The sequence below is a fragment of the Arachis ipaensis genome, chromosome B8, assembly GCF_059453495.1.
Source record: "Arachis ipaensis isolate K30076 ecotype BB chromosome B8, ASM5945349v1, whole genome shotgun sequence".
Classification (NCBI taxonomy): Eukaryota; Viridiplantae; Streptophyta; class Magnoliopsida; order Fabales; family Fabaceae; genus Arachis; species Arachis ipaensis.
Window position 1 is genome coordinate 128712475 of NC_142443.1, and position 25625 is coordinate 128738099.

At 32.9% G+C, this 25625-nt stretch overlaps 1 protein-coding gene across 4 annotated transcripts; it reads left to right on the top strand.

Annotated features, from left to right (window-relative positions):
• Nucleotides 1-8752: 8752 nt before the first annotated feature.
• On the top strand, nucleotides 8753-16107 carry LOC107613793 (hydroxyproline O-arabinosyltransferase RDN2). 4 transcript variants are annotated; one of them, XM_016315946.3, is made up of 10 exons: nucleotides 8786-8912; nucleotides 9436-9526; nucleotides 9655-10127; nucleotides 11357-11424; nucleotides 11506-11707; nucleotides 11876-11973; nucleotides 12074-12143; nucleotides 12693-12764; nucleotides 12982-13095; nucleotides 15743-16107. In XM_016315946.3, the coding sequence occupies exons 3-10, from the start codon at nucleotides 9732-9734 to the stop codon at nucleotides 15803-15805; spliced, it is 1083 nt and encodes a 360-aa protein (XP_016171432.1). In that variant the 5' UTR covers nucleotides 8786-8912; nucleotides 9436-9526; nucleotides 9655-9731; the 3' UTR covers nucleotides 15806-16107. The 4 variants fall into 4 exon arrangements, with proteins under 4 accessions (XP_016171430.1, XP_016171431.1, XP_016171432.1 ...); XM_016315944.3 differs by having other exon boundaries at nucleotides 8753-8912; nucleotides 9436-10127; XM_016315945.3 differs by lacking the exon at nucleotides 9436-9526 and having other exon boundaries at nucleotides 8762-8912.
• The last annotated feature ends 9518 nt before the right edge of the window (nucleotides 16108-25625 follow it).

Genomic DNA, 25625 nt, shown 5'->3' on the forward strand with positions numbered 1-25625 from the left:
CCCTTTGGACACCAGAATTGGAATCGTAGTGTGGAATTTAATCTCAATTCCAATTCCTTGCCTCTTGCTGAATGTGGAGGATAAAAGTCCTCGTCCATCTCTTATTATGGAAGTCTACACATTTCTCGACCAGTGTGTAAGTTTGTCAACGTGTTATGCAGCTATCAATTTTCATTTCCTTGGCTCCCCCCTTACCCTACGAATATTTGGATCCATATTTTGTATTTGATAATTTAATCATTTTCAGTGCAAGTTTCAATTATTTTTTCTTTTTGGTGGAGAAAACTCACTTTTTTTTTTAAAGGAAAAAATCTGCATAGTTTTGAATTCTGTATAAATAAAGTTCATCATATTTATGGGTTATACGGTGAAAGGAAAATTTTTCTACTAGCTGAAAGTAAGTGACATAGGAGAAAAAGAAACGCGTGTTTAGATTGTTATTAAAGTTCTCGACAATTCCTGCATGATAGCAGAGTGTGATGTATGAGGATTAAATACAATTAATCAGTTGACGAAGAGAAATGCGTTAATAATAGTGATTATGGTATTGGACTTTTTTTGAGGATTCAGAAAATATTTGGGCTCACACCAAGTTATTTTGGTGTGAGTCCAAATAACTTTGGATTATAAATAACTTTATCAATTAAAATTTAAAAAAATTGTCATAATTTAAATCAAATAACCAAAAATTTTAAATTTTGGGCCGGTTTTTCTAAAAATTACAATTAGGTATACAGATATTGATTATGAAAAACAAGAGTGATAACAATAAACAGAAATATAAATGGCAACAATTGAAGAAACAAGCAAAAAATTAAACTAAGGGCAATTGAGACAATTAACTAGTAAAAGAACGAAAATTCAAGTGCAAAATTATCTTAGCAATGGTAGAGAATTAAAGATCACTGTTCTTGTCATTAGCCACAATACAAATATAACAATTGTGAAGAATTAATCTTACTTTATTGACCTCTAAACATTTAGAAAAATCAAATAGGTATAATTGATTTTAATTCACAAATTCTAACTAACTCATTAATTAGACTTAGTGAAAGGATAATGTTAGTGAAAACTAAATCAACTAACAACTCTAAGTCACTAATCAATATTGGACATCAATGACTCAAGGTCACCTAAGTCCTCAATCCTAAGCGAATAATACAAAATTTTACTCTAAAACTAAAAAGAATTTAGATCCTCTAAATTTTAAATTTCACTTTAGAGAATAAAGTGTGATCTCTCACCATTTATTTCATAGGTGAGACCAAAAGTAAATATGAGAGAGAAACCATCCAAGGGTAGAAGATCACACTTTACCCTCTAAAGTAAAATTTCAAAATTTAGAGGATCCAAATTCAACTAAAAGAGGCATTTTATCAAACACTTAGAAGGCATAAAAGTAAAGCATCATAAATTGCAATAATAATAAAATCTATAACTACCAATCTCAAGAAAGCAATAACAACAATTCAAATAAACAACAATAAACCTGAAACATATCAATTGCTTTAAAAAAAATTAGAATTCAACAAGAGAGTTTATAAACTAAATTAACAAAAATTGAGAAGCTAACAAGTAAAACTATAAAAATTAAGACAATAGAATAAGAAAATATAAAAAAATTTAAACTAAAACAAGATTAAACCCTAAATCTAAAGAGAAATTAAACTAAGAAACTCTAAATTCTAGCGAGAAGTTAGAGTTTCTTTCTCTAGAATTCTACCTAAAACCATGCTAAAAACCTAAACTATCACTACTTCCTATATTACTTGGTTGATCCCTCTTGAGTCTTGCATCCATATGCTTTAGAAATGAGTTGAATTGGGTCAAAATTGGACCAGAAATCACGAATCACGTGCCATTTTAAGTGACTTATGTGCTGCAAGCCGTGCGTACGCACAAATTGAAGGAGATGCGTATGCACAGGCCATGCATACGCACAACCCAGAAAATGTCTAATTTCCATTTCTTCATGAATTCTCCACTTTTGCATGTTTTTTCTTCTTCCTTCCAAGCCACCATTGCCTTCTAACCTTTGAATCACTCAAACAAACATATCAAGGTATCGAATGAGATAAAAGTATTAAATTTGGCAATTTAAAGCATAAAAAGTATGTTTTAACAATTAAGTATAATTATGGAGAAATTTACAAAAGCATGCAATTTCAAAGAATAAATACAAGGTAAGTTGATAAAATTCACTCATTTAAAGCAAAAAATAATCATAAAATATGAATTTATCAATTTTCTGACATTTAAACAATAACATGTCCTCATACTAAGTATTAAAAAAGACAAAATCAAGGGATGACACACTTATTAAAAGTAAACTATCTATATCTATTGTATCTATTTCTATCTATCTATCTACTTGTATCTATTTGTATCTACTTGGTCAAAGTCAATCAATTTTCAAGAAAATATATATACATGAAGGGCTAAAACAATATAGCAATGAATGCAATTCCATGAATCAATTTGAGTTCTAAATAGAATATAACAACTTGCAAGATAAGATCAAGATAGGTAGAAACATAGAATCGAACAATCAGACCCCTCATCGGATGTGTATATTCTCTAATCGCTCAAGTTATAGGGTTAATTTATTCAATTTCCTTCTAATCTTGCTGTCTAAGATTTGTTTTTCTTCTAACAATCAACAAATATTCAATGCATGCATACAAGTATCATGAGAATTTTTCCAAGAGTTGTAATAGGGTTAGAGTAAAGGTAAGATTGTATTTGATCAAGTAGACTAAGAATTGAATTTTGATTAGCTTAAACTTCCACCTAATCTACAACAACGTATTCAATTCTAATGCAAAACCTAACTACCCATTATTCACTTTTCGCATACTCATGCTCTTTCTCAATTCACATCGCATATGCATTATTCTCAACTTTTCTTTGAGGTTACATTTGTCTTTTTTTTAGCTTTTTTTTATATATATAACATAATATATACACAAAAGATTAATGCACAAATATGTACCCAATTTTCAAAATTTCGAATGAAAATCCAAAATACATATTCTTTCTCTCTACCAATGTTCCCACAATCTCCTTCTCTCATACTTAGATGATGCACACTCATTTGCCTAAACTAATCAAAGATACAATTTAAGTACATTCATAATTTTCTGCTTAAGGTTGTGATGTGCTAAAGTTAAGAATAAGAGGGATTAATTAGGCTCAAAATTGGTTAACAAGGGTCGATAAAAAAGGGGAGGCTATATGAGTAAGTGAGCTTAAATGAAATAATGGCCTCAATCATATAAATATATTCATACACTAAATATTGGACATAAAGAATCAAATAAAACAAAGATTGCAATTAAAAAAAGAGAATAACACACATAAGAATAAAATAGTAGTTAAAATGATTCAACCACCCGTTAAAACTCAAATCTCACTTGATTGTGTGTTCTAGCTCTAATCTATGTTCCACAATTATTTTTTAAACAAGTTCAATAAAAAGTTCCAACTCAAATTAATGGGATGCTCTATATAAAAATTATTTTGAAAATTTTATTATTTTAACCAAGTTTATATATATAAATTATCTTGAAAATTTTATTATTTTAACCAAGCTTTTATATATATATATATATATATATATATATATATATATATATATATATATATTTCTCTATCATTCTAACTCATCATGTACATCTAGAAAAATGAATTAAGTCCTATTATCTACATTATTCAATCACAACTAAAAGCTAAAGATGAATATATACAAACCATATTAAAAAAAGAAAATATGCCAAACTAGAATAGATATCTGTATTATATACAAACCAAAATAAGAAAAGTGCAATGAACTAAAAGTAAAACTAGAAAGATAACTAGGTTATATACAAATTAGATTAAGAAGGTGTAATAAACTAAAAGGTGCTTAAGACAGCAAAACACTAGCAAATATTCAAAAAGCATAATAAAAATCAAAATGCAATATATAGAAAGATTCAACAAAGCGTGCTTGGATATTCAAAACCTATCTACCGAAGCAGACATTATGGGACTAGCCAATGACCTCAGAGAAGGCCTGTTCTCTTAATCCATGTCAAAGAGACAATCGATCTCTTTATATCAGGTGCAAGAGCGGACAGAAAAGTATATCAACAATTAGAAGACGACAAGGTTAAGGGAGCTGACTCTGGACATAGTAGTCAACATCAATCTCGGGGCAAAGAAAAAAGAAGAATACAGCTCGGATAAGCCTCGAACATACCACTTTTACACCCCACTACGAGTCTCTCTTGTCAATGTATACAGAAAAATCTACCACACTAAGAAGATATCGCCTCCTAGACACATTAAAAGCAAGAAAGCTGGAAATTGGTCATAATATTGTGAATACCATAAGATATATGACCATTTCACCAACGATTGCTATTATTTAAAAAATATCATTGAACAACTGGCCAAAAAAGGTCGGTTGGATAAATATCTAGCTGAGAGGTCAGACAATCATAGTAAAAGTAAGAGAGATGAAGACAGAGATAGTGAGACCGACCTCGACAAACTCCTGAAAGACATGTACACATGATTGTTGGAGGGTTTGCAGGAGGGGGGATTGGATAACCAAATCCTCCCACAAAAGGCACTTGAATGAGGTCTATTAGGTTGACGAGGCCGTTGAAACACCCAACCTACCTATAATCATCTTCACCAAAAAAGATGCACGAGAAGTGATGCTCGAACACGATGGCCCAGTAGTAATCAAAATGATCCTCACCAATACAAACCTTCATAGAACCTTGATAGACCAAGAGATTTCGGCTGACATTCTATTCAAACCAGCTTTAAACAAGTTGGGCCTAGAGGAAAATGATTTAAAAGCATACCCGGACAACCTCTTCGATCTGGGAGACACTCCTATCCAACCTCTAGTGTTCATCTCTCACTACATCACCTTTGGTAAGGGAACAAAGCAAAAACCCTAAGCATAGACTATATTGTGGTGGATGTGGTGTCTGCCTACAATGCCTTGATAGGTTGGACAATATTAAACTGACTTGCGGCAGTAGTCTCAACTCCCCATCTCTACATGAAGTTTTCTACTCTTGAGGGAATATCCACTGTGAGGGGAGAATAGAAACTGGCAAAAAGGTGTTATAACAAAAGTCTAAACCTACGAGGGTGTACGAAAGGGAAAGAAGTCAATATCATAGAGATCGGAGGTGTCTGAGTTCGAGAAGAATTGATACCCCAACATGAAGGAAAAATTGAGGAGGTCCAGATCGGGAATGAGGTTGGAAAGTCAACAAATGGGGGGCCAACCTAGAATTACAGCTGAAGCAGGAGCTCATTAACCTCCTATAGGAAAAATTCAAACCTCTTTGCTTGGAAAGCCTCTGACATGCCTGGAATCCATCCCGACCTCATGAGCCACAAGCTTGCTGTTTACCCGGACTCATGACCTAACAACAGAAACAACGAAAACTCAACCTCGAAAGAGCCAAAGTCATAGAAAAGCAAGTCCAGGCACTGTTAGAAGCCGAGTTCATAAGGGAAGTAAAATACCTACTATGGCTCGCTAATGTGGTACTCGTAAAGAAACTAAATGGAAAATGGAAGATGTACGTTGACTATACCGATTTTAACAAAGCCTGTCCCAAGGATCCTTACCCTCTACCCAGTATTGATGCTCTGTAAACTCATTCTCGGGCTACAAAAACCTGTCTTTTATGGATGTATACTCAGGATATAATCAAATCTCGATGTACAGGCCGAATTAGGAGAAAATATCTTTGAGCTAAAAGGTTTGGTAAGTTGAAAATGATAAAAGAAGACCTTGATAGAGGGAGAGATATCAAGTTCCTGATATATTATCTGGTAAACCTTCATAAACCCCCAAGTGTTCGGGTGAAGCTAGTAGGGAGCGACCTTCGAAACTTGAAGGACGTCCATTTCAAAGTCGGTAAAAGGAATAGAAATTCCTAGCCTAGTGAAAAAACACTCATACATAAATAAGAAGTGTTCTTCCGACTTATTATAGTGGGAATAGCAAATTCTTTCTTGGGGTCAAGGGCCTCTAAAGTATGCTTCTCTTCATCCTCCCAACTTCTACAAATCCTATATTAAAGTCAAAATTTTTCTATATATTCCCTATCAACTATGAAAATAGCTATTAAAACGGAACTATCAGCCCAGTCTAAATCGGCAAAAATGTTAGAAGGCATTATGTGAACTACTGAACGAGACATAAAGGGTTATATCTACAAAAATAACAAAATAAAGTTATGTCACTACAAAAGCTCATGAGCTGCAAGTCGGGTGCAATAACACAATCCTCAAAGAAACAACATTCAAATAAACAACTCAAAGAAGTCGAATCATTCTCATGGGATCGGGAACATTTGCAAATCTACCAGTCCCTATCACAACAAGGATCAAAATGTAACCTACTTTACAAGAATACGAAATGATGCCATTATTCAGGATTAAAATAGCACCATTTGAGAAAAAGTAAAATCCGGAATTCAAAACCAATAATGAACTCAGAATTTTGCTACAACAACAATGTCCACAACAGATGGGTGATCTCCAAAAATGACAAACAAGGAAAATTACTATTTCAGTACAACCACAATATCATTTACAATAATGACAGCAAGTGCATTTTCAAGAAATCTCTACAAATAGTGGCAAGAAGTCATATTTCCAAGAGATTACTTCCTAAAGACAATATTACCAGAAACATAAAAACATCACCCATCAAGAAGCATTATCCAGCCATGGCAGTAACAAGATTAAAAAGAAAGAAAAACTAACCTTGATGATGAACATAAGCCAAAGAGAACACACGCAACCGCAATGCAAACGGACGATCCAAAATGTCTCAAGAAAGACGAAGATTCAAAACAGAATCCCAAAATGAAAAAATCTTGAAAGCAAACTTGATCAATGAAATTGGAGTCACAGTGGAAAAAAAGGAAGTGTTTAAGAGAGATTGAGCAAATTCTTAAAAGTTGAAGAAGCGAAAAAGAAAAAGAGAAGAGGATTGTGTTTATATAGGTACTATAGACAAAATAGTAATTTTATCCCTTATTTAATAACATGCACTGTTATAAAAGAAACCGAAAGGATGCGCAAACGGTTACAAAAGACGTAACGTTCATATTTGAATCACCTTAAGTATCCAACTTGTTCCCCAAGGCAGATCGTAAAATCCGACTTGACTGGATGAAAGCTACAAGAGATAAAGACTGACTTAGAAATGCTTGAGCCCGACCTAAAGAAGCTCGGCCTCAAGTAGGGGCTCTATTCATACCTTTACCCACAACTTAACCAGGCCCAAAATGAATAAAGCCGAATCAGCACTCTACAAATATCAATGTTCGAATCTACATTACTACCTACTAGATCTCACAGAAGTCGGATACAGAGACATGGGCTTAGCCCTACTTATTTCAATAAGTGACTAACTCCTACAACATCTCCTATTGATCTAGAAGAGAGATTTTAATAACCTCCCTGATAAAAGGGAATAATTATCCACCATCAAAGGTGGAATCACTTTATAAAGTGTTTATTAGCTAACTACATACAACTATAAATACCTTGATACTTTCTAGTATTTTTTAAACTCTAATATACAAAAAAATTTGCCTAAAACTCTTACTAACTTAAGTATCGAAATTTCTTGCACGTACCTACATCAGATGGCAGCATTTATGCACCCGAAAACATCATACACAACTCCAAAAAGAGTTTAGATTTCATGTTCAAGCCCAAATCACAATTTCAAATAACCTTCGGAGCAGGCGTGAAAGCAAGTCCTATAATGGGATATGCTTTTGTTATCTTGGGTAATAGCATTAAAGTTGAAGATGACGATAAATCTTGGAGATGATTTTTTCGGTATCCACTTTAAAAAGTATGTATAGTTCTACGTGTTTTAAAAATTTTGATTTTTGAGAATTGATTTTTTATGCTCGTCTTCTGAATTAGGTGGAAGAAGATCGTTGAGTGCAATTACTTTTAATGTGTAGATGAAATTGATCAAAAACAAAAAAACACTAAATATGGAGAAACTTTTTACGAATAGCAAATCAATGGACATTGTGAATGAAAGTATTTGTGAATCAAATATTTTTGCAATGCTTCTTTGAATAATAATCACCGGACTTGTACTTTGATTGAGTTTTCTTTCTTTAGTTAAGTAGGACATAGGGCTGGCAGTAATGACTTGAGATGTTTATGTAGAAAAGGCATTTCATAATTGTAATGTAGTTTATTTTAAGATGAACTATGACATTGCAGTATCTATTTATCAGACAGTAAATAAAATATAATTGTGGGTTAATTTAAATTACAGCATTAACCAAAATCATAAAAAAAACCAAGTGTAACTAATTTGAAAATTAACATGGACAAAACCACAAAACTAACATGAAAGGAATTAACACCAAATTTACTGATGCCATAACATTAACACAAAAAGCATTCTTTTTGTCTATGTGCAATGATTACATAAATCACTAACCAAGCTCAAGTGCACCTTAATTAGCAACAAGCTCTTGTCTATTTGAAATGAGAATATCACTGTCACGTCAAACCAAAAAGCGGCCAAAACAACAGCCTAAATAAAAAATTTTAATACAAGTCCAATCAGATTTGTACAGAACTACAGATCCATAATAAATATTAATTATATCTTGGGGGACAATTTTAATAGTTTATTTTTTTTAAGAATCCCCATTTGGGAAAGTTAGATTCATAATAAATAATATTAATTATTATAATTAATTATAATTATACTTTCACCGCCGTGAGCTGTACTCGTCGGAGTGGAAATACTGCAAAGTACACCAGTCTCTCTCTCTCTCTCTCTTCTTGGATCCAAAAAAATCATTGTGGATTTCTCTCTCTGTCTCTTACTCAAAATACAAGCAAAGGTACTCTCTCTCTCTCTCTCTGAATGCATCATTTCAACTATTTCCTTTGACTTTGTAACCTTAATGCCATTCTGTTACATGTTAGTTTTTCAATTTCTCTGCAATCCAATTTGAGGTTTTTCGGGTATCACTTCACATTAGTGCCGCCAGTTCTAAAAATTTGGCGTTGACCCCATTTTCTATGTTCATCATGTTGCTTCCGATTTACTTTACTAGCTGCCACGGAGTGTTGATTTTGAGTGTAAGTTGATTCAATTCTCTGCAAATCGAGATTTGTAACCAAAAATCAAATCAATTCCCTTACGTTTTCTGTATAATGTTACTTGTTAACAATATATGTACATTGTTCTTTTCCATTTCCAGCATGTTTCTGAATATGAATTTTATATATATATATATATTAATCAAAGTGACATTTGCTTTGTTGATTCAATTTATAGATGTTCTTTTTAATTAATTAATATATATATATATTTTGAGGAAGTACAAGCACTGCTTTAATTCTCTAAATGTTGACTTGTAGAAATGTTCGTGGGATTTTCTCAAGTCACTGATTAGGAATTAGGATCATGGTGCAGAGTATTTTTCTTTTTCTAGGTTAAATGACCAATCAGGTAGTTGCTAGACCATTGCGGTGATTCTAGAAGAAGTTACCAATTAGGATCATCATGTGTTTCTGAAGTATTGGAAGACTTGAGAAGTGGAAGATTCAGATTGTGACTAAGAGCTATTTGTTTTCCAGGGTAGAGAATTTTGCTTTCTTGAAGACTGAGGAATCAGGCCCATGATATTCTGATATCTAACTGTATTAGGAAGATAATGGGACGAACTTCACCATTACTTATCATTTTTTTGGTTCTTGGTTCGTCCTTTGCCACGTATAATGTGGTAACGATGCTAATCCGCTATGGATCTTCAGAAGGTGTGGCCTTTAGTGATGGTTTGTTGTTGTTTGATCCCATCATTGAGATGCCTGCACATGCAAAGAATCGGAAGGTGTCTAAGGCACCTTTTCATGTCGCCCTAACGGCTACCGATGCTCCATACAACAAATGGCAATGCCGCATCATGTATTACTGGTATAAAAGGCAAAAGAACATGCCTGGGTCAGAGATGGGAGGATTCACTAGAATTCTACATTCTGGAAAGCCAGACAACTTGATGGATGAAATTCCCACTGTTGTGGTAGATCCTCTTCCAGCTGGTATGGACAGGGTGAGTTAATTTTTATATAATGATTTTTTCCTCATGATTATCAAAATCCATTGCTAGACATGCTTGTGTGTGTAAATATGTGTTTCTCTGCTTCTCCTTTTAATATTTTTATGCAAAATAATACTGATGGTGTTTTATAGTACTTTGGTGATATGAAATGAGGGAAATCCTAGAAAATTTGCAGCTTCAATATAATAATTCAAAGGATGATGTTAGGTGGAGGAAACCTTAAGGATCATTGAGAAAACTGTTATTGAATTTCAACATGGAACTGGCCAGCAAAGCTTAAATTTCTTTTAATATGCTAATGCCAAGGAAATGGAAATCTAAGGGCCTTTTCCTAAACCCCAAGCTGAATACATCTTCGATCTTCCCTTTATATTCTAGGCTGAATGTGTGAGACTATGGGCTTCAATTTTCTGTTTTCATATGTTATGGGGGCAAATGTGGTCCATAACTCGATATTGATTCCATTCATCTATAAATTGAGTTCGTTCAGGAGGTTAATACAAATAATTATTATTCTCAACTACTTGACTTCTATTTGAAGCTTATTTTGCTTGTTATCCAGATTTTGTATTCATCCCCATTATCATTTTTGTTATTGATATTTGACAAACAGTTAATAGTTGAATGTCTTCCTCTGCAGTTATATCCGATTCCAGCATACCTGATTGGATATTCATATTCTCAATTAGATGATTATCTTTTATTTATTGTTTTATTCTGCCCATAGTACACCAACTAAGCCTTGTCTCGCTAGGTGGAGTCAGCCATATGGATCAAACAATGTCATAGTATTAAGCATTCTACAGTAAATGTTATTCCCATCTAAACCATTAATATTTACTATTTTCAGCTATGGCTTTTCTAGGTCTTTCTTCATCTCTAGCTATAGGACTTTCCTGTCTTCTCTACTCTAGTTACAAGGACCTCTAAATTCCTCTCCAAAACTACCTATTGCAAGACTCTTCCATCTTCTCAACAATAGGCACTACCCCAATTCTCCCCAATGCATTCATTTCTAAATTCTAATCCTGTTTTGCCTAATTTGTTCACTCATCCTTTGCAGCTCCCTTGTCTCTACAATGTTTTTCTTGTTTTATTATTGACTATTTTGCACAAGATTTGGTCGCATACAAAATTGCCAGTATTATTATTCTTTATGCAGTAAAATATACTGTCCTTACAATTCAAATGATTTGACTTATTGGTTAATATCTTTTCAGGGATATATTGTTCTAAATAGACCATGGGCGTTTGTACAGTGGCTGGAAAAGGCAACTATTGAAGAAGAGTGAGATCTCTTGTACTAAGTGATTTCTCTTTTATTTTACACTAAAATATAAAAAGTTGATATAGTTGTCTTTTGATGCAGATATGTGTTAATGGCAGAGCCAGATCACATATTTGTACGTCCCTTACCCAATTTGGCATATGGAGGACATCCAGCTGCTTTCCCATTCTTTTACATCACGCCTGAGAAGAATGAAAAAATCATAAGGAAGTTTTTTCCTGAGGAGCATGGACCAGTTACAAATGTAGATCCAATTGGCAATTCTCCTGTAATTATCAGGAAGGTAAACGTTCTTCCCAAAACTTCCAATTAGCCGAAATGGATCCATTCACTGGTTCTTGTAACTGATGTTATCAGTTGATTGGACCCAGCATTTTTGTTCCATCATTCGTATTATGGAAAAATCTTAATACCAGTCAGTTATACATTTGACTTCTGTGCTGTTTTTTAGGATTTAATTGAAAAGATTGCCCCCACATGGATGAACGTGTCTTTGAAAATGAAAGAGGATCCAGAGACTGATAAAGCTTTTGGATGGGTGCTCGAAATGTATGTCTCATCAAATATTTGATCGTTGATGTAGCATTAATATGCAAAGGTAGTGACAATTTCATATTGATGTATGCTAATGGTTCTTGTTGGACGCAAGGTATGCTTATGCTGTAGCTTCTGCACTGCATGGAGTGCGCCATATTCTGCGTAAAGACTTCATGCTACAGGTTTGGGAAAACATCATGTAACACTTGATATTGTATTGGTTTATGCAGATATAGTCATCAATAGCAGCATATATTGATGGTTAGGATTGAGTTTGAGGTACAAAATAATCCAAACTGATAAAACTTAAAATGGTTGGTTTAATTTTGGTATTGGAAATCTTTTCTAGCCAACCAAATCCAAATTAATCTGCACTAAAATCAGGTTGGTGTTGTTTGGGTTATCAGTTAAGAGACAAGTTATCACCTTCCTATAAGTTTTTCTTTATGATGATAGTAGCAATGTTAGATTGGGTTTGGCTTTAAGTGATGCAATGCAATAATCTAAACACTTACATGCAAGTTATTTTTTAAGACACATTTGCATGCTAAAACCCAACAGTCATACAATCTTCTTAACATAAACCAGTGCAAACTGATTTAGTGATTTATTGTGCTAATTTGGGTTCATTAGGCCTATCTAATCCAGTGAATGCACCAATTATCAGCTCAAGTGGGTGTTAGATTGAATATGATATGCATATTTTGACTTCTGTGTATTTGATTTCTCAGCCCCCATGGGATCTCTCAACTGAGAACAAGTTCATAATTCACTATACTTACGGATGTGATTACAATATGAAGGTAAGTTTTTTTGTTTATCTCTCCCATTCCTCGAACTATGCATGGTTATGATTGTTGACTATTGCTTATAATTTCCATTCTAGATCGACCTGTGAAATCTGCTTAATTTTCTTATTATGCCATAGAAGTATACTTTAGATGGTTTAAACTTTTGCCAAATACACTACCTATTTGTCATATATTTCAATATAACAGTTTCTTGTTTTGGAATGCGCAGGGTGAGTTGACATATGGTAAAATTGGTGAGTGGAGATTTGACAAAAGGTCTCATCTACGAGGACCTCCACCGAGGAACTTGCCCTTACCTCCACCAGGGGTTCCTGAAAGTGTGGTATGTGAAGATTTTGCCAACTAATTCAAACAGCTTGTCTTCTTAAATAAATTATCTAGCAAGAAATGCATTCTCTGATACCTATGACTTGATTCAAAACTTAAAAGGGGATCTATGCAATTTCAAGCTTTTTCATATTCTTTCAAAATGTAAGATGAAATGAAGAAAAGCAGTTTTCCCTTAGGTTTGTGGACAACTATCTTTAATTATGAACGACACAAAATCACCATATTCCACAGGTTTAAAAACTGCTTTCTAATCGTTATACTTTATTTTTTGGCCAATTTTATGGGCTTTTCATTTGGTGCGTAACTTTGCCTAACTTACCTTTTATAGTAACTTTTAAATATTTTAAAATTTTACTTTTATATTTTTTATTTTTTTAGTAATTAGGCAATAATTTTTAGGCACCACAGCAAACACCTTATTTTTTTTTTAGGGGGACAACTTTTCTCGTCTAATTAGTAATTCCTTGATTTCATAGTTACATTTGAATTGTGAAACACCTGAGTTCTCTCTACACAGGTCCTTATGAATTGTGCAAGAAACAAAGTTTGGTAGTTGTAGTGGACAGTTTGACAAGTGATATAACTTTTAGCTGATAGGGGCCTCAATTGTGAGAAATTATCACAGTATATGCAAGGTTCAAATCTTGATCCACATCACCTATTCAGGCCAATGACACCTTGGTTGTGGTGGTTGTGGCTAGTGCAACCGCCCACAATATGTAAACTGCGATGAACACATTAACACTGGAATTGCAACTGTGATTAAAACTGGCAACAGCTTAAAATTTTGGTTGTAGGTCTCTAGCATTGAACTATGCCATCTTTCAACTTTCCACTACTGCAATTGAAGTTGATGTAAACCATCAAAAGGCATTTGTTTTGGAAGTATATGCCTGATGAATCCCATTGCACCATATCATCTTTTATGGCTAGAGTTTTTAAGGTGCCTGTATATTTACTTATTCCCCAGATACTGTTCTCTGAAACTTTCTTCTCATTTGTTCCCCTTTCACTCCCCCTCCTAGGATGCCAAAAACTGAAAAGAAAAAAAAAGGGGGTCTATCCTTGGTATATTACGCCTTTGGTTCATTGTTCAAAAATTTAGATCCATAGATTACATTGTCAAAATAGAGTAAAGATTTCAGAGAGGATTTGAAGGCTTGTGGAAAAAAAGAGAATATTAAGTGACCAGTATCTCTTGTGGGGAGTGAATCCCAGTCATTACACCTGTGCTATTCAGCATCATCTCCCTTCACCCTCCAAAGCTATTTTTAGTTCAGTTTCCTCCGGTGCAGCATTGCATTTCTGTGTCATCTAATAGCAAAGTTCGATCAAGGATTAGACTTTTCAAAATATGGTTGGTTCTGCTTAGCATATAGTTAGTTTAAAAGCAAATTGCTTGAACAATTTCTTTGAACTTGGTATTGTTAAACAGTAACACTGCTAATACTTTTGCCTATCCTCTGAGAAGCCTTCTCAGTTTTCTCCTCACTTTGAAACACCGTTTTCATCAACCAATTCAGTTGTCAAGTGTTCAAGGGTGTTTATGAGACTCCTTTCTTCTTTTAATGCTTGCATTGGGAGCGGACCTTCTCAATTTTTTTTTTCTCAATTGTTTGGTAAAGTGTGATCTTTTACCATTTAATATCTTATCTCACATGGTTTTTCTTGGTCCCATTTAAAGAATGTAAGCTGAGAGATCATACATTACCAAACAATTGAAGGAAAAAATTGAGAGGATCCATTCTTATCCTATCATTAGTATCACACTGCATCATCTTTTCTTATTTTTATCTTTTTTCTTTTTTAATTTTTTTTTATGTTGCTTAAACATGTCTTTGATCCCTATATAAATTTGGATCATTTTGTTTTATTCCCTCTAAAAATTGTGTGCTATTTTCGTAGCTCATTCTTCTCTCTTTCTGATTTTAGTGCCTTGTGCTCTAAACTTGCTTGCATTTTGTTGATATAAATGTAGAAAATTTTGTCTTACTATTGTAAAGTTTTTCTCAATCTTCTTTTGATATAGATATCACCACTTGACACCAAAATTTAAAGGATAACAACCAAAAACACCAAGCTGCTTTTTTATTTTAGGGAAAAAGGGCTAACATTATTGAAAACTATAAACATAGTTAAAGCTTCATGTGCATCTTTGTTCCTTCTTGTTTTCTCCCTTTCTTTCAAAGATAGCCTTTTTAAACCGCAGTATTATAGGTGGTGTTTTATTTAACATACATTCAGTATTTCAGTTTATATAGTATATCTAACTTGTCATTTAATATATATACAGCTCCTCAATCTTTACATAATTGGTTTATCTTTTTATTTTTTTCTTTTTATTTTACTTTCTCGGTGATGGGGTGTTGGGAGGGGAATTATTGGATTGAATCTTCTAAGTATTAAGATATGTTAAGTAATAACGTGACGGGACTTGTTAGATATGTGACCATTCATATTCAGTTATTTAACATTCTATCAATCTAAGGGTGATTACTCGTTAATTGTTACTTCACTTTGTCACTTTATACATCCCCTCATTGGACCCAAATTCGGAATTATCGGTATCTTTATAGAGTAAGGAAAGCATGATAAAAAGGCATCACTAACCAGTTGTTTACTTTTAATAACGTGTGCAGGTGACCCTAGTGAAGATGGTGAACGAGGCAAGTGCTAACATCCCCAATTGGGACACAACGTAAATATTTTTCCTTTTTTTTTTCTTTTTCATTTTTACCCTCTTTGTATTGAAGGTACATGTTTGGAAAAAGAAAATGCATAGCAGATATGTTAAGACTAATTTTTTATTTTTTTATTTTTCTTCTTTACCGAGTTTAGTCATAGAATCATAGATCAATGTACAATATACCCCTTTATACGACAAGTTAATTTCAGGGTAAGGTTTTTTTTTTTTTTTTTTTTGGATAATTTTTGGGCTAGTACCACAGTGCCAAATAATTTGTTCAGTAAAGTAGTACACTTTAACCGTGGTCAAATTGTTTATGTAATTGCATTCCCTCACCGACTATAATCGTTTCTGACGATTTTTACAGCTTATCTGCATTCCGGGGTTATTTCATTCTATTATATTAAACATTTTATTTTATTAAATAGAATATTAAAAACTTTTAAAAGATTTTAAAAGTTTATCAGCTCTTAAAAAGCCAGTATGGGAGAAAGGATGAACAAAAAAAAAAAAAAAAAAAAAACAAGTCGAAACGAGTATTTGTGGAGATTATTCTTGATGGGGTGCTAAAATGAGATCTGTGAAACCTACAGAGATGGGGAATTTGTTCTGCAAATAAATGGGAACGGTGATAAAAATACAGATACATATTCTATAGAATCTGTGAAATTTCTGTGAAGTGTAAGATTTTTTAATAAATACTTTTAATTTTAAAAATATTATTTATATATTAAAATTAGCTATTAAAATTAATCTTCAAAATATATTTTATACTGATATTGACTTTAGTGTATATCTAGAATGATTGTTTTAATTTATATATGTATATAAATCTATTTGTTAAAATTTAGAAACCTTAATTTCTTATTTCTAATTTCTCTTTTAAATTTTTACATAGTGTTACAAATCTCACACTAAGCTTTTATTTTTATGTAAATTTCACATTTTCAACTTCTAATTAAATTATTTTTTATAAAATAAATATATTATGAATTTTTAATTTATAAGTTAAATTATATTAAATTATGAATTCAAATTAATTTATTTTATAATTTTTATATTTTATTATTTTTATTTTTAATTTTTAAAAAATAATATCTATAAATATTTGCAGATATCTATCCTCCCAAGCAAAGATAAATAAATAAAGATTCAACCCATGTTTAAAAAGGTAAAAACTGAAACTTTGACATCCAAATTGATTGATAAATAACACTAGAACAAAACAAACCCAATATATTTGTTCAATGAAGTGCAGTTGTTCATTCAATTGAACCGACACATGGACATTATTGATACACCCCCTAAAATCATGTGAAAATTCATAGAAGAAAATCTACAGTGGGTTAAGTGCGAGCTTTTTATCCTGTGACTGACTGTCGGCAAAAGCAAAAATGCAAAATTTGAGAGGTTCCGTGCAATGTACTCCCGTGACTTTACTAAAAAATCTTAATTATTTAATAGATTTTGCCACATATTTCACACTACAACAGAAAACATAACTTTTCAATGCAATACATCTACAATATATTAAGAGTGAAAAGAACAGAGCATAAGACAGTGCATTAAAAGGGGCTGAGTAATTGTGCAGAGGGCGCATCATTGAACAGAACAAAGTGATAGGTGTTGTCTTCTGTGGTTCTACCCTATGCATAATTCACGAGCACTCTCCTTTTTTGAGTTTCCTTCCACATGCTATTTATTTCAAGCTTGGTCAAGTAGCAAATTTCAGATTTGACATATTGTTTTGTCTTTGAGTAACTTTGTTTTGTATTTAGGGGTGGCAATGAGTAGGATAGGGTAGGGTTTGGAGTCAACCTTAGTCCTACTCGCGAGTTGAGATTTTTATATAAACTCAACCCTATCCTATCCGCGAGTTGAGAATATCTCAACCTTAACCCTATCCGCGGGTACCCGACCCTACCCGCCGATTACAAAAAAAATGCAACGTTATTATATAACTTGATGATAATTTAAAATAGAATTGATTTTTATGTAAAAAAAAAATTATTAAATTATTAATTAATGATTTTTTTAATGACTAAGGATCTTTTGTATTTAGTGAGAAGTCTTTAGTTCAACATCTACTTAAAATATATTTTTATATAAGTATATAACATATACATATATAGAGTGCGGGTTGGTCGGATAGGGTTGAGTCTCAACCCGCACCCTATCCGACCCGCACGAAAACCCTACTCGCACCCTACCCTACCCACTGCGGATCGAGTTGGCAATCCTACCTAACCGGATGGAATTAGGTTAGATACCCGCGGGTAGAATACATATTGCCACCCCTATTTGTATCGGATACATAATTTTTCCAATTATTTTCTTCTTGCAATTCTTGGGTAAATGATTTTTGTACAAGATACGAGTGTAGTTGGCACTTTTTATTTTTAATATGGAAGAAGGTGTGGAGTGATACAGCATTATGGAGAATAGGGGTGCTTTTCCTGCGTGTGGTGTCAGGGGCTGAAATCGGACCGAGCGATTTAGAGTAAGAAACTCGGACGGTCCGATTAGAGGGAATCTACAAAAAAAGATTTTTTTTACTGAAACTCGGAGGGTTCGTTTTGATTTAAAAAAAAAAAAAGAAAAATCCAAAAACGGAGGGTCCGTTTTCTTTTAAGGGAAACATTAAAAAAACAAAACTTGTAAAACGGAAGGTCCGTTTACAGTTTAAGAAAAAAAAAAAAGTAAAAACGGAGAGTCCGATTTTATTTTAAATAAAAACAAAAAAAAAACTAATTGAATGGTCCGATTTGTGGTGAACGAATTTTTAACAAAGAACTCAGACGGTCCGATTTTTCTCTATCCCACACCTGTACCTAACACCTGTATACACCATAACCAAACATAACTCACATACACCTCCAATATAAAAAAAAATTAGCCGTGTAGTTGAGTGGGAAGAGTTAAGAGTTTATGCTGGAGGTTTGACTATCATCTTAAATATAAATATAAAGAAATATTACATTGTTAGTATTTAGTTGTCATAGTTTACGATAGATTCTTCCATGATGAACGTAAAAGAAAAAATTACGAGGGAAATTAGGGGTGATATCAAACTTTATAACTAATATAATTAAACTAGATTTATATTTATAAATAAAATAAAAATATAATAGTGGCTAATTATTTTGTTAAAAAATTAGTTTAAATATTTTTATGGCTAATTATTTTATTAAAAATATATAAAACAACATATATAAATATATAATAATTAATTTGATAATTAATTTTTAATATTCATAAAATATTTTATAAAACAAATATAAAAAAATATTCACATCACAAAATTGAAGCGACTCCAAAAACGGGCTACTTTTTTTATAATGGATTGGAGGAGTGTGTTATGCATAATCATAAAAAATGGTTAGAAATTACAAATAAAAAACTCAATTTTGGGTAGAAGTAGAAGACTAAGGATCCTATTTTAGATAAAGATAAAAAATTGAGAGTGGATTTTAGATGGGATAGAAAACTGAGAGTCGATTTTTGGTAAGAAAACAAAAAAAAAATCAAAAAATCCAAATCAGAGGTTCGATTTGCTTGTTAAAAAATTTTTAGTGTTGGAATTTAGAATACAAATCTAACCCTCAAATTTATAATTTTTTTATAAAAAAAATTAAAAATTTTAAATCTGACCCTCAAATTTGTAGTATCCATACAAAATAAAAATAAACTAAATTTTTATATAATTAAAAAATACTACTTGTACTACAATACAAAAAATAAAAACTCCAAAACATATCTCATATTTTATGAATTATATTTTTTTTACAGTATCTCCCATACTAAAAAAAATGTTGAAAATCGTCAGTAAAGATCTGACCATATAAACATTACTAGTAATTGTTTAGCCGAATTTTAGGAATTCGACAATAATTTCAATACAAATTGCTTCTAGAGTCGCTATTTTTATTGGCCAATTACCATATAAAAATTTCGACGATAATATATATCATGTAATAAAATATTCTTAAAAAATCCTATTGAATTATCTCATGCAAAATTTGACAATAATATTTTTTTTAATAAAAATAAAATTACGATGCTAATCATACTTCTTACTTAGGTCTAATTTTATTGTACTCTTATATCTTATTTTGTTGAAACAATACCAATTTGAAAAAAATATATAGTAAAATAGATGATATGAATGTAAAACACAATATATATAAAGTAGACCAACCAACATGTGTAAAATTTTATTTTTGATTTGGGAGTGGTTATTGGTTTAATGCCTGCATTATACACAATGGAAACAAAGATGATACCTGTTTACATCAAATACTCAAATTTATTTATCAATACATCATATTCGAAATTTTTTATTTAAATTATTTAAATATAATATTTACGGAAATAAGTAATATAAGATGTATTTACGTTTAGATAAACATCATATCTCGAGTACAATGTCTAAAATCATCTTAAATACACGTCTCGAATATATTATACTTTGGATATGAAATAATAAAACAATGCACAATTCAAATGCTACCGGCATACATTTAAAATGCAGAAATCGGATATTGTGTATCCGAGATACGTGCTTAGTAGAAAAGCGAGCACAGTACCAGAGATGCATTCGAATGCTATATAAGAAGTGTGTAGCCGAGATCTTTTACTTCATTCTACATTTTTTTGAAGTTTAGATAATTTTAAAAGCATACATGGCTAGACAAAAGGATTATGTCCGATCAAAAAATATTAACAAATTGAATGCAGCCTGACATGTGGTTGGAGCACTGAATTTTGAGGTCAGTTTATGTTTTTGTTACTTTTAATAGTTAATATGTTTTGATTTATTTAATTTAGTTAATTAGTTAATTATATGTTTAGTATTTATTTGGATGAGATTTAATTTATTGGAATAGTAGAATATTAGAATTTGATTAGGTATATATGAAATAATTTTTATTTATCGTGTTAGTTTATTATAAAATAATTACAATTTTATTTGTTATTCTTAATTAAATAATATATTCTCTTGTGTATTAAATTAATTAATGATATAAAATAATTTTTATTTGTCGTATTAGTTTATTACGAGATAATTATAATTTTTATTTGTTATTCTTAATTAAATAACGTGCATTAAATTAGTTGATGAGTCCTGCTTAAATTTAATTAAATTATATTCGTAATTATTTTATTATAAAGTAATATTAAACACAATAGGCAATAAGTTTTAGAAGACTAATGAATAATAGTTGTTCAGTCACCACGGTTGTTTTTGGCACGTCGTGTGACTTTGGGATTTCCGCCGCCTGAAGTGCTACCACCTTATACCAGGGAGGCTGAGTTCGGACACGCAGTAGATCAAGGGATTTCATCTTCACTAATATCTTACTCTCTACATTTGTGGAGCGATAAAGACCAGAGACCCATATTTTTCACATTTCGTGGGGCGAAATCACCATCACACTCCAGGATGTGGCATACCACCTTGGATTGCACACAGATGGTAATTCGATAAACGGTTGCACTAGAGATTTCCAGCAGTTTCATGGGCACCCCACATGGCAGTGAGTTGCAAATTCGCTCAGTGATAAGCCTCCACCACAGTCCGAGGATAGGAAGTAGAATTTCAGACTGAAGATGATTTGGCTCAGGAATAAGGTGGCCCACATTCCACCAAGGGCTGATGAGGCTACTTTCCGCTAGTATGCCATATGTTACTTACTTATGTTGATCGGGAGATACTTGTTTACAGACGATTCTGCCAAACTTGTCCCTCTGAGATGGCTGCCATTTCTGGAGGACTTTGATAGTTGCAGACAGTTGTTATAGAACTCTGCACTACTGTCGCACACCTATCATTCATTGTGCAGCGCTACCAGGCGTGATACGACATACATTGCCAGGTGCGTGCTGTTAGTTATATCGTGGATCTACCACAAGTTCTCGACTTTATGTCCTGCCGGATACGATATTCTCAGATTTCTTCTTACTTCGAGGTAATTATTTAATATTTTAGTTGTAATAATAAGAATGTGCAATATTAAAACCAACTGTAATTTTTTTTATTATTATTAGGTTGGCAGGACTTGGACAATAGACTCGGGACCACCATCATGACAGAGCCTTTAGATTGCGGTGCAAGATGGATGTGCTGAGGTTTAACAAAATACGACGTCTAGAATCTTCATATGTTATACAACAAATTACTTTTCTAGTAGCCTGATCGACACCGTGCTTGGTATGATATGTGGAAGGAGCATGGCCACCAGCATAGCATGGTCACCATTGAGGGTGACCCAGATCCGCTACCCATGCAAGACTACTTGTTGTAGTGGCAGGGAGCATGCATTGTTCGTTTTCTCTCTAGTGATGAGGTATTGGTTGATCCGAGGGTTACGGCCCCTCTGGCGGATATTCCCTCGGTGACCCCGAGACAGCGGAATGCGTTAGACCTTCCATTGGATGCTCCAGATCGCAGGCGACGGGCATGTGTTAGACCCTCCAGTTACTGCCCAGCAGGATGTCCTATCACCCACATTCTTTGATGGGCATGAGACAAATATTGCTAGGAACTTCATGCTAGGTCCATCCTCAGGAGTACAGCAGCATGATCCATCATTCATAGTAGGATAGTAGGATGACGGCCAATATATCATGTTTCAGATTGACTTCAATGAGTTGTATGACCTTATGTGTACGCTGACAGATATCATGGACAACTTCGCAGATAGATATCGTTGTAGAATAGATATGTTGGTCCATCAGGGAAGCGAGCCTTCCACATTTAGGGCACCCACATATTGACCTAGGCACATGGCGAGTCCTGTCAATCAGCAGTAAACTCCTGCACATTGAGGCTATACTCAGAGATTCCCGACGTATGAGGCTACACAGGCGGATCCAGTATATCCTCCTGTACCACCTACAAGAGCACTCCAGGCGATTGTGCTACCTCCTCCACCTCCAGGTTATCAGTCACTCCCACCATTAGGATATCAGTGATTCTCTCACCCTTCACAACACCAGCCTGTGATTTATCCTCGACCCATTCGACTTCAGCGACAGACACGTCCACTTGCATGTGGGATGGGCCACCAGCTTGATCACCATCCTGGACAGTCGTAGTGACTTCACTATAACTCTTTATAGTGCTTTATATCGTGTATTCATTTGCTATTTGTTTTTTGGTACTTATAGCCTTTAGACCTCTTGTTACTAGCTGAATTATGTAGTAGTTTTTATGTTTGCTATGTATTTATATTATTTATCAGAATGCTATATTTGAAAACATGAAAACTTAATAAGTAAATAGAAACAACACACTTTATTCAAATGAGTAAAGAATTAGACATAAATGTCAAAATTGCATAAACTTTTTTAATTTGACATGAAACAAGACTACTTTCCTATTAAAGTACTATATCACTGATACGATGTTGGAGCGCTAGGACATCCTTGCCTCGTATGACCTTCCTGACGACAAAGATTGCACTTTTTCTCAGATCTTTAAACAGTGTCCATCTCATTACGTAGTCGTGTCGATACCGATCGTCCTTTCTCTTTCCTGCACATAGATGGATTCGGCTTGAGCCTAGTACCATATCACGGGGCCCACATCTTCTCGTTCGATATAGGAGAAAACTCAATCTCACAAACTTTGAAAACTGAAGCCATACGGTACACTAGATCAATGAATGTGCCCCATTCAATGCTCGTTTCAAAACATGCAGCTAAAGCATGATCACAAGGATATTATAGGGCTTGAAAAACTCCATAGTCGCACAATTGCATGTTGAGCCTAACGCGATATGAAGTTTGACTCTAGAGACGGATCCAGAAATCTAAGAGTGGAGGGACCGAAAATTAAAATTTTGTATAATTAAATATAATATTATATATTTAATAATAGATATAATTTTAATTAATTTTTTAATTAAAAATTAATAAATACTTGTTAAATAAAAAAATTATCTGTCTTTATAATTTTTTCACAATTTTTTATGGTTTTATATCTAATAAGATATAAAATTGTTTATTTTTAAATTTTTTTAATTAATTTACTTTATTAAGTATTTATGTGACAGTATGTTATATTTTTATGTTTCATATCATTAAAAAATATGACATAAAATAATATAAATTAATTATACTAACAATTTTGTTATTTGAATCTAAAATATATTAAAGTATTTCTATATAATAATAGAGATAAATTTTAATAGAAAAATAATAAAAAAGAAACAACTAAATAAAATTAGAAAAAAAATTATTATAAATAATATTAAAGTATTTTTTATATGATTATAGATGTTAAAATTAATTTTAAAAAAAGAAATGTAAAAAAAACTCTAAATCAAATAAATAATATAAATAATATAAAGGTTCAATTATTTTGTCGATCCCTATAGTTTCACTGAATTTTCAATTAGGTCTCTATACTTTTTTTTCTTTTCGATTGAGTTCTTATACCATATCAGATTTTGTAATTAAGTCCCTATCGTAACAAAAACGATAGAATTAATAGAATATTCTGTTAAACAAACCGAATATGACTAACACTTTACCGAATATTCTGTATAGTTTAATAGAATATTCCGTTAATTTCAATGTTTTTGTCACGGTAGGGACTTACTTACAAAATCTGATGTAGTATAGGGACCTGGTGTGTGAAAATTAACTCGCACAACTTCACCAGCAAGTGCACCAGGTCGTCCAAGTAATACCTCAGGTGAGTGAGAATCGATCCCACAAGGATTGTTGGATTGAGCAAGCAATGGTTATCCTGTAGATCTTAGTCAGGCGAATAGAAAGATGATTATTGTTGTTGTAGGCGCATAAAACAAAACAATAAAGGAAGCAGTAAAGAACTGATATAGAAACAGTGATGAGAAATCAGTTAAGGTTTTGGAGATGCTTTATCTTTCCGGATTAATACTTCTTACCAACTATTTTAACAATGAATGGTTCATTCTATGGCAAAGTTGTAAATGATTAATGCCACAGATCGTGGTCAATTAATCTCCTCTAATTCATATCAAACGCCATGGGTCGTGATCATTCAATATGAACGAGGGTGAAGCTCACGTAATTCATTCTCACTTGATCCTACTCAAAATGCCAAAGACAAGGTCAGATCTTTCAGATCGTAGAATGAAACACAATGTTCTAGCCTTAGCGCCACAGAAACCTCATCACCCAGTACTAATGAGATTATATGTCACTTATCCCAATTAGCCCAGATGAATTATTGGTCTAGGTGATGCATTCTCAAGCTTTGGCTCAATACTATTCGAGTTAGGACTCGCAAGAGCTCATGTAGAATAAGGAGTCATACTCTCGTTCCACCCCAGATTCATTAGATGAAGAACGACAATACATCATAGAATAGAATCAAACATATATTAAAATAGAGAAGTAATCATATTAATCCGTAGGAATCAGCAGAGCTCCTAACCTTAACCTAGGAGGTTTAGTTGCTCATAATTTACAAAGAAAACTTAAATGTAAAGTATGATACAGTTTCGTCGATCCCCCTCTTAATCTAAGTGATCTCCTCTATATATAGAAGATGCTAACCCTAAAAGATGTTAATTTTAATTTAAAAAGTACAAAAATAAACTAAACTAAGCTAAGGAGTGCAAAAAATCCACTTCGAGCTTACTTTGGTCTTGTGCTCGTCCAGGCCTGGCGTCCAACTTGGAGAATGGGCATTGAACGCCAGTTAGAGGAGGTGAACTCGTGCTCCCTTGGTCTCTTGGTGGTGTTGAACGCCAGCTTTGGGCGTTCAACGCTGGGCTTTGGTCCTTCTTGGGCGTTGAACTTCAGAAGTGGGCGTTCAACGCCAATTAGGGACAGTGATCTGG

Excerpts from the sequence above, each read along its gene's own strand:
- LOC107613793 (XM_016315944.3), top strand. The coding sequence starts at position 9,732 with ATGGGACGAACTTCACCATTACTTATCATTTTTTTGGTTCTTGGTTCG. Across the intron at positions 10,128-11,356 it reads TTCCAGCTGGTATGGACAGG|GGATATATTGTTCTAAATAG; the intron begins GTGAGTTAATTT and ends ATATCTTTTCAG. Across the intron at positions 11,708-11,875 it reads CTCCTGTAATTATCAGGAAG|GATTTAATTGAAAAGATTGC; the intron begins GTAAACGTTCTT and ends GCTGTTTTTTAG.